At 38.5% G+C, this 10,676-nt stretch overlaps 1 protein-coding gene across 2 annotated transcripts in view; it reads left to right on the top strand.

The window, feature by feature from the left end:
* Nucleotides 1-10,676, top strand: part of OXSR1 (oxidative stress responsive kinase 1) — a 99,817-nt gene that overhangs the window by 69,521 nt on the left and 19,620 nt on the right. For both annotated transcript variants that reach the window (XM_017508397.2, XM_017508398.2), the window contains 2 exons: nucleotides 5,206-5,254; nucleotides 5,865-5,930. In XM_017508397.2, the coding sequence (XP_017363886.1) occupies nucleotides 5,206-5,254; nucleotides 5,865-5,930 (115 nt within the window). The remainder of the gene's footprint in view (nucleotides 1-5,205; nucleotides 5,255-5,864; nucleotides 5,931-10,676) is intronic.

Here is a 10,676-nt window from a genome sequence, read left to right as displayed (position 1 = left end):
CCCTGGAATCTACTGTCCTGGTTCTCTGCTCAGTCCCCTTTTTAAACAGACGAATGTGCGACTTCCCGTGGCTCCAATCCCAGCCAAAAAGGCACCCGGACTGGTGTATTTTGTACGGAGAACCGCTGCTCCGGGGCGCCGACAAAGCCGCCGTACGGGGCAAAGCAGTGGCGCCGGCGGCACAGCCTTGCTGGCCGAAACAGCCGCGCTGGTGACCTGTGGAGCTCCTCCGCCTGGAAATTTCCCAGTCTGCGGGCAATAAAAATGCGGCATCCACTCACCCTCTGCGCTTACACTGGGAGCTGCAATCCTGAGCTGTTCCTAAAGGGCCATCTTGGATCCTCTCTGTCATCCATGTGTTCTTATTGTTCAGCTCCCACTTATGAAGGAGAACATGCAGTGTTTGGTTTTCTGTTCCTGTGTTAGTTTACTGAGAATGATGGTTTCCAACTTCATCCATGTCCCTGCAAAGGCCATGAACTCATCCTTTTTACTGGCTGCATAGTATTTCATGATGTATATGTGCCACGTTTTCTTTATTCAGTCTATCATTGCTGGGCGTTTGGGTTGGTTTCAAGTCTTTGCTGTTGTGAACAGTGCTGCAGTGAACATACATGTGCATGTGTTTTTATAGTAGAATGATTTATAATCCTTTGGGTATATACCCAGTAATGGGATTGCTGGATCAAATGGTATTTCTGGTTTCAGATCCTTGAGGAATCACCACACTGTCTTCCACAATGGTTTAACTAGTTTACACTCCTACCAACAGTGTAAAAGCGTTCCTATTTCTCCACATCCTCTCCAGCATCTGTTGTCTACTGACTTTTTAATGATCGCCATTCTAACTAGCGTGAGATGGTATCTCATTGTGGTTTTGATTTGTATTTCTCTAATAGCCAGTGATGATGAGCTTTTTTTCATATTTTTTGGCCACATAAATGTCTTCTTTTGAGAAGTGTCTTTTCATATCCCTTGCTCACTTTTTGATGGGGTTGTTTTTTTCTTGTAAATTTTTTTAAGTTCTTTGTAGATTCTGGATATTAGTCCTTTGTCAGATGGATAGATTGCAAAAATGTTCTCCCATTCTGTAGGGGTTGTGTTTTCACTCTGATAGTAGTTTATTTTGTTGTGCAGAAGCTCTTAAGTTTAATTAGATACCATTTGTCAATTTTGGCTTTTGCTGCCACTGCTTTTGATGTATTAGTCATGAAGTCTTTGCCCATAACTATGTGCTGAATGGTATTGCCTAGGTCTTCTTTTAGGGTTTTTATGGTTTTAGGTCTTACATTTAAGTCTTTAATCCATCTTGAGTTAATTTTCATATAAGGTGTAAGGAAGGGGTCCAGTTTCCATTTTCTGCATATGGCTAGCCGGTTTTCCCAACACCATTTATTAAATAAGAAATCTTTTCCCCATTGCTTGTTTTTGTCAGGTTTGACAAAGATCAGATGGTCGTAAATGTATAGTGTTACATCTGAGGCTTCTGTTCTGTTCCATTGGTCTATATGTCTGTTTTGGTACCAGTACCATGTTGTTTTGGTTACGATAGCCTTGTAGTATAGTTTGAAGTCAGGTAGTCTGATGCTTCCAGCTTTGCTATTTTTGCTTGGGGATTGTCTTGGCTATATAGGCTCTTTTTTGGTTTCATGTAATATTTAAATTAGTTTTTTCTAATTCTGTGAAGAAAGTCAGTGGTAGCTTGATGGGGATAGCATTGAATCTATAAATTACTTGGGGCACTATGGCCATCTTCACGATACTGATTATTCCTCTCCATGAGCATGGAATGTTATGTTTGTGATCTCTCTTATTTCCTTGAGCAGTGGTTTGTAGTTCTCCTTGAAGAGGTCCTTCACACCCCTTTTAAGTGGTAGTCCTCGATGTTTTATTCTTTTTGTAGCAATTGTGAATGGGAGTTCACTCATGATTTGGCTGTTTGTCTGTTATTGGTGTATAGGAATGCTTGTGATTTTTGCACACTGATTTTATATTTTGAGACTTCGCTAAAGTTTCTGTCAGCTTAAGGAGATTTTGGGCTGAGATGATGGGGTTTTCTAAATATACAATCATGTCATCTGCAAACAGAGACAATTTGACTTCCTCTTTTCCTATTTGAATACCTTTTATTTCTTATTTCTTCCTCTTGCCTGATTACCCTGGCCAGAACTTCTAATACTGTGTTGAATGGGAGTGCTGAGAGAAGGCATCCTTGTCTTACGCTGGTTTTCAAAGGGAATGCTTCCAGATTTTGCCCATTCGGTATTGGCAGTGGGTTTGTCATAAATAGCTCTTATTTTGAGATATGTTCCATCAATACCTAGTTTATTGAGAGCTTTTAGCATGAAGCGGTGTTTAATTTTATGGAAGGCCTTTTCTGCATCCGTTGAGATTATGATGTGATTTTCGTCGTTGGTTCTGTTTATGTGATGGATCATATTTATTGATTTGCGTCTGTTGAACCAGCCTTATGCCCTAGGGATGAAGCCAACTCGATCTTGATGGATAAGCTTTTTGATGTGCTGCTGATTCAGTTTGCCAGTATTTTATTGAGGTTTTTTGCATTGATGTTCATCAAGGATATTGGCCTGAAATTTTCTTTTTTTTTGTTGTGTTTCTGCCAAGTTTTAATATTAGGGTGATGCTGGCCTCATAAAATGAGTTAGGGAGGATTCCCTCTTTTTCTGTTGTTTCTGTTGTTTGGAATAGTTTCAGAAGGAGTGGTACCAGCTCGTCTTTGTACCTCTAGTAGAATTTGGCAGTGAATCCGTCTGGTTCTGGCCTTTTTTTGGTTGGTAGGCTATTAATTACTGCCTCAATTTCAGAACTTGAAATTGGTCTATTGAGGGATTTGACTTCTTTCTGGTTTAGTCTTGGGAGGTTGTATGTGCCCAGAAATTTATCCATTTCTTCTAGATTTTTTAGTTTATTTGCATAGAGGTGTTGATAGTATTCTCTGATGGTAGTTTGTATTTCTGTGGGATCACTGGTGATATCCCCTTTATCTTTTTTTATTGTGTCTATTTGATTCTCTCTTTTCTTCTTTATTATTCTGGCTAGCAGTCTGTCTATTTTGTTAATCTTTTCAAAAAACCGGCTCCTGGATTCATTGATGTTTTTGAAGGGTCTTTAGTGTCTCTATCTCCTTCAGTTTTGTTGCCCAGGCTAGAGTGCAATGGCACGATCTTGGCTCACTGCAACCTCCACTTCCCGTTTCAAGTGATTCTCTTGCCTCAGCCTCCTGAGTAGCTGAGACTATAGACGTGCACTACCACTTCTGGCTTATTTTTGTATTTTTAGTGGAGATGGGGTTTTGCCATGTTGGCCAGGCTGATCTTGAGCTCCTGACCTCTGGTAATTCACCTGCCTTAGCCTCCTAAGTACTGGGATTACAGGCATCAGCCATCATGCCTGGCCTTCAACATTCTTAAAGAAAAGAATTTTTAACTCAGAATTTCATATCCAGCCAAACTAAGCTTCATAAGCAAAGGAGAAATAAAATCCTTTATAGACAAGCAAATGCTGAGAGAGGAAGCACTAAATATTGAAAGAAAAAACCAGTACCAGTCACCACAAAAACATACCAAATGATAAAGATCATTGACACTATGAAGAAACTGCATCAACTGATGGGCAAAATAACTAGCTAGCATCATAATGACAGGATCAAATTCACACATAACAATATTAACCCTAAATGTGAATGGGCTAAGTGCCCCAATTAAAAGACTGGCAAATTGGATAAAGAGTCAAGACTCATCTGTGTGCTATATTCAGGAGACCCATCTCATGTGCAAATACACACATAGGCTCAAAATAAAGAGGTTAAAGAAGACTTACCAAGCAAATGGAAAGCAAAAAACAAAACAAAACGAAAAAACGGTTTGCAATTCTAGTCTCTGATAAAACAGACTTTAAACCAACAAAGATCAAAAAAGACAAAGAAAGGCATTACATAATGGTAAAGGGATCAGTGCAATAAGAAGAGTTAACTGTCCTGAAGATTCTGCTTTAATTGGTATGAGGTACAGCCTGGTCATTGTTTNCCTTCCTAAGAGGGAGCCTCGCTCTGTCACCCAGACTGGAGTGTAGTGGCACAATCTTATTTTGCTGCAACCTCCAGGTCCTGGAGTCAGGTGATTCTGCTGTCTCAGCCTCCCAAGGAGTTGGGACTTCAGGTGTGTGCCACCACGCCTGGCTAATTTTTGTATTTTTTTTTAGCAGAGACAGGGTTTCACCATATTGGCCAGGCTGATCTTGAATTCCTGACCTTGTGATCCACCTGCTTCAGACTCCCAAAATGCTGGGATTACAGGTGTGAGCCACTGCACCCAGCTGGTCATTGGGGTTTTTACATTCTTCCCAGATAGTTTAATGTACTGCAGTGTTTAAGAACTGCTCTTAGGGGCTTGGCTAAGTAATACTGAACCTTAGAGAAGCTGTGATTTGCTCAGGATCATATGGTAGGTGTTGGCAAAATCAGGTCCAGGATCATATGGTAGGTGTGTGGCAAAATCAGGTCCAGTCTCTTAAATATTAAGTTCTTTATTCTGAATAATACTCTTTTAAAAGCTTGTAAAATTGACAGTCATGTCTTTACTCAAAATGAAATAAAACCAAGAAGAGATGAGTTAAACACTGAGTTTTGTTAAATTTGGGGAATATACTTTACTTTTAGAATTTTCATTTTTAAAGGGAGATTGTGAAATCTATTTTTAAGGATCTGTGGTTACCTAAATTGAAGGCTGGCAGGCTACCGTGTGGCAAGAAGTGGAGGTCTTGATCTGATCCATTTCTTCTTTGTATGTTTAAGTATGTTTTTATGCCTTGCTAAAAATGTTAGATAGAGATTGTCTAGCTTACTTACTGGGAAATAATATTAAATGAATAATATTAATTATTATTAAATAACAAATATATTAGACTCCATTAAGAAATCATGCTTCCAGAAGAAACATTTCACTAATGATTTTCTCAATTTACAGTAATTACTATCAGAGTATTTCTGTTTTGAGTTTTTTATTTTATTGAATGTCTTATACCAAGTTTATTTTACTTTTGCTTTTTAGCAGTTTAAGGAAAGTAGAGTATACTGAGTTTTTATTTTACTGTTGAAAAATTTATTTTCTCATTTTTAATGATGAAATCTCACATTACACTTGAATTAACTGTAAAAACTTTTCTTCCTTCCCCCCGTGGTTTTAGACCAACAGCAGCAGAACTGTTAAGGCACAAATTTTTCCAGAAAGCAAAGGTAGGAAATCCCAGCTTTTGATTATGTGTATTCATAGGATGCTCCTCAGTTACTCAGATTATGTTCACTGCTCAGAGCTGCATGATTATGTTTGGAAAAATGATGGTAGATAAAATAATTGTAGAAAGCACTATGTATACAATCTTTGGTAATTAAGATACTTTAGTAAATCCGTTTTTAAATATTAGGTTAAACTAATCATAGGAACAATGATTATTTTGCCATTATAAATATAATTTGTGAAAAATAATGAACTCTGATTTTAATTAAGGTTTGCTGCTAAATTTGTAAACATCTCATTTCCTAGAGATATCAGGTGGTGGGATGTTACTGTAGTTGGAAATGGAGGACCATGATCTCAAAGAACATACAGTACAGCAAACTTTTCGTAGGCAATGGTTCATACGGTGTGCTACATCTTAATTTTCTGTCTCAATGTATGAAATTGTGATAATAATGTACTAAAGGAGCTTCAGAGTAAAAAAGTTTTTCTCATACTTCATTACAGACCTGTCACTATATCACATTTTGATTATGGTGAACATTTTTGTGGGGTTTGTTCGGTTCCATAAAAACTTATAAGAACAAAATACTTACTTTTCCTCTCCAGAATAAAGAATTTCTTCAAGAAAAAATATTGCAGAGAGCACCAACCATTTCTGAAAGAGCAAAAAAGGTAAATCGGAATTTAACTCAGTTTTCCTGAAAAATTACTTAGAGTAGATTTACTTTATTTTTGCATTTTAAAAATATGTTAAGTAATACATTGTTAACAGTATATGAGTATTACTGGTTTTCTTTCAGTCCTTTCTAAAGCATTCTTTGATACATTCATTCAGCAGATATCTTTAGTCTACTGTATGCCTTGGTATTACTCTGCTATCTATTAGGATGAAAAGGTATGCTAGAAATTAATTGGTAAATCAGTCACAAACTCTGTTTGATAACTGTTTCCAGCTACCAGAGTGAGTTGTGATTTTACATAGCATTTATAGCTTTGACCGTAAGTCACAGTACCCTCTTGTAACTCCAAATTTTCTGTTACTTTTACTGAAAGACTGAAAGAACCTTATTATGCATATGTAATTTCTAAGAGATTAGGTCATAATGTGAGTGTAGAGAATGCTGTAATATCTCAGTTTGGGCAGCATATATTAATTTTCCTGTCCATGATACTTTTATGAACCTCAGTGAGAGCAGGGAGAAGAAAATCTTCCCTTTTCCCCTCTCTTACCCACTCAAGCAGACTTATCCAATGTGAAGGAAAGGAGGCAGCTTGGGCTTCTGCTGAGGTAGACCTGAAGAAGGTAAAGGTCTTATTTATACCTTATATAATATAGTGGTAGGCCTGTCCAAGAAGTTAGAAGAATTATACTAGCAGTGACTTACTCTCTTCCATAGATCTCACTGCTTGGAAATTTTGATATTATTCCAATAATTTAACACAATAAAGAACCAGAAAAGTATATTAAATACTTGGAAATGATATTCTTAATAAGCACTGGTAGAATAGTCAACTTGTCTCTCTGATTTAGAGATACACCATTTTCAGTGGCTGTAACTCATTGTTACATATCAGAATCAGTTGGGGACTTAAGAAACATAAACAGTGTCATCCAAAACCAATCAAAGTCATGTCTCTAGTGGGTGAGACCTGGAAGATTATCCTTATGGATAGCTAAAATCTAAAATCTAGGCTAAAATCTCACTTGACTAATTCCTTCGCTTTCTGTCAAGTCTATTCAAATGACCCTTCCTCAGAGTAATATTCTCTGATTACTAAAGTAATACCCTCCCATGACTCTCTGTCCCTTTATCCTGCTTGTCACCATCTGACGTTTTACAGTCTTTCTGTACCATTAGAATAAAAGCTTAATGAGAACAGGGACTTTTTTTCATTACCATATCTTCAGTGTGCCTAGAATAGCTCCTGACAAACAGGATATTCTTAAATAATATATATCTTAAAATTTCTGTGCTTATTATTGTTTATAATAAATCCCACCTGAGAGACATCTTGATTTAGTATCTGAAATCTGATTAATTTAAGAAGAGTAGGTCAGGCACGGTGGCTTACGCCTATAATCCCAGCACTTTGGGAGGCCAGGGCAGGTGGATCACTTGAGGCCAGGAGTTCAGGCTCAGCTTGGCCTGCGTGGTGAAACCTCATCTCTACTAAAAATACAAAAATTAGCTGGGCGTGGTAGCACATGCCTGTAATCCCAGCTACTCGGGAGGCTGAGGCATGAGAATAACTTGAACCCAGAAGAGGGAGGTTGCAGTGAGTCGAGATTGTGCCACTGTACTCCAGCCTGGGCGACAGAGCGAGACTCTGTCTCAAAAGAAAAAAGTGAGCCTCAGGCTGGGAATGTGGTGACTCGTGCTTGGGAGGCTGAGGTGGGAGGACAGCTTGAATCCAGGAGTTCAAGGCCAGCCTGAGCAACATAGTGGGACCCCATATGTACAAAAAGAATTTAAAAATTAATGAGGTGTGGTGGTGTACACATCTAATCTCATCTTCCTAGGATATTGAGGTGGGAGGATCACTTGAGAGGGTGAAGCTACAGTGAACTGTGATCATACCATTGCACTCCAGCCTTGCTGAATACCTACATTTGTTTCCACTCGCCTGCCAAAAATAATCTACTGAAAGAATTGTTAAGAGAATTAAAAAGGAGGCCAGGCACGGTGGCTCATGCCTGTAATGCCAGAACTTTGGGAGGCTGAGGTGGGCGGATTGCTTGAGCTCAGGAGTTCAAGACCAGCCTGGGCAACATGGCGGACTCTGTCTCTACTAAAAATACAAAAATTAGCCGGGCATGGTGGTGTGTGCCTGTGGTCCCAGCTACTCAGGAGGCTGAGGTGGGAGGACTGTTTGAGCCTGGGGAGTAGAGGTTTCAGTGAGCCAAGATCATGCCACTGCACTCCAGCCTAGGTGACAGAGCGAGAGACCCCATCTCAAAAAGAAAAGAAAAAAGAGAATGAAAAGAAAAGGAATAAACCCCTAGTGGACTACAAATGGGAGAAGTGAAAGCTGCAACCAAATTTGCAAAACTGTGATGCCTGCAAGTTAGGGGTAAGGGACTTGGCAAATCAGAGGACTATAACTGCTAAGCTAGTATTAAGAAAAGCTTAGAAGCTTCCTTAAACAACAGAACCCAAAAAGATAAGGGAATTAACAGTGCCAGGTTCCTCCAGAAGTGAGAGTGAAAGTAAGGCTAAAAACTGGAGGATTGGTTGAAAGTCTTAGAGACTCTGGTTTCCCTCCCTCCCTCACTCCATGTTGCACTCCAAGAGATGGAGGTTTATCCTGCCGAAGGGTAAAAAAAATGGTGTCTGAACTGAAGGACCCCAGGCACAGTTAAAGATGGGAATCACTTACTGAAAAAGGGCTTTTAAGTAATTGTTTACACACTGAATGTTAAGAATCTCTATTCATATTACTTCATTCACCTCCCGTAGCATAAACATTAAGGCTTATTACCCCCTAGACAAGACATTGGAAAATCCTTATTTGATCAGTCTGACTAACCCAAGAGGAAAAACAAAAATACTGACATTGGAGGTGGGAAATGCCCAGATCATTCTGCAATGAAGCAAACCCCACTCACCTAAAAGCTCAGTGCTTCCAATCAGTGTTTTAGTTCCTTGCTCTTAAATGTGAGCATAGATCTAGGATCACAGGATACCTGAAGAAAACCTCTTAATGTGAAAGATAGAGGACAAAATAGAAGGATAAAAAAGAAACTTACAGGAAACAGACTTTGTAGGAAGATAATTTAAATAAAAATCATGGCTCTCTTTAAAGAGAAGAGTTTATATTCACTAGGCCTGGTAGCCCACGCTTGTAATCCCAGCACATTAGGAGGACGAGGCGGGAGGATCACTTGAGCCCAGGAGTTCTAGACCATCCTGGGTAAGAAGGCAAGACCCAGACTACCCAAAAAAAAAAAGAAAAGAAAAAAATGGTGGGCATGGTGGCATGTGCCTATGGTTCCAGCTGCTCGGGAGGCTGAGGCAGGAGGATCGCTTGAGTGCAGGAGGTAGAGGCTATAGGTAGCCATGTTCGCGCCACTGCACTTCAGCCTGGGTGACACAGTAAGACCCTGTCTCAAAAGAAAAAAAAAGAGTTTACATTCACAAAAAATGAACGTGATACTTTTAAAGAAGCATTTGTGCCATGACAATTCAGTGAAGACTAAAGAATCATCTTCAAATGGCCTTGGTACAACTGAATATTCACAGGCAGAAGAATGAAGTGTTGGGTCTTTTCCTCTCATCCTACAAAAATATTAACTCAAAATGGACTGAAAAGAGCTAAAGTTATAATACTTTTGGAAGAAAATATAGCTATAAATCTTTGGGAACTTGAGCTAGGCAAAGCTTCCTTAGGTATGATACCAAAAATACAACCAATAAAAGGAAAAATAGGTAAATTGATTTTATCAAAAGTTAAAACTTTTGTGCTTCAATAGACACTAGCAAGAAAGCAAAAAGTCTACAGAATGGGAATAAATATTTGCAAATCATATGTATGATAAGGGACTTGTATCTAGAATATATAAAGAACTTTTGCAACTCAATAATAAAAAGACAACACATTTTTTAAAATGGGCAAAGGATCTGAATAGAAATCTATTGAAAGAAGATATATAAATGGCCAATAAACACATGAAAAGATACTCAATATTATTAGCCATCAAAAAATGCAAATCAAAATAACAAAGAGGTACCACTTCACACCCACTAGGATGGCTATAATCAAAAAGACAGTAACAGCTGTTGGTAAAGATGTGGCGAGATTGGAACACTTCTACACTGGTCATGGGACTGTGAAATGGAGCAGCCACTTTGGAAAGCAGTCTGGCAGTTCCTCAGAAGCCTAAACAGAGTCACCATGTGACCCCGCAGTTCTACTCCTAGGCACACGCAAGAGAATTGAAAACGTAAGTCCACAGAAAAATGTGTATGCTGCTCATAGCAGCATCATTCATAATAACCAAAAAAGTGGAAACAACCCACGTGTTTCATCAGCTGATGATGAGATTTATAAAATGTGGTATATTCATACACTAGAATATTATTTGACAATAAAAAGCAACGAAGTACTGATACATGCTATAGCATGGATGATGTTTTCAAACATTATGCTAGTTTTAAAAGCTCGTCACAAAAGACCACATTGTATGATTCAATTTATGTGAAATGTTGAGAATAGACAAATGTATAGAGACAGAAAGTAGATTAGTGACAACTTAGGACTGGTGGCTTTGGAGAGAAATGGGCACTTATTGCCAAAGAATATGGCATGTCTTGTGAGGGGTGATAAAAATGTTCTAAATTTTATGGTAGTGATGGTTGCACAACTCTGAATACACTAAAAATCATTGAATTGTGTACTTTCAGTGAGTCAGTTGTATGT

This window comes from Cebus imitator, unplaced genomic scaffold (assembly GCF_001604975.1).
Source record: "Cebus imitator isolate Cc_AM_T3 unplaced genomic scaffold, Cebus_imitator-1.0 Scaffold391, whole genome shotgun sequence".
NCBI lineage: Eukaryota > Metazoa > Chordata > Mammalia > Primates > Cebidae > Cebus > Cebus imitator.
This window is presented reverse-complemented; position numbering and strand designations above follow the sequence as displayed.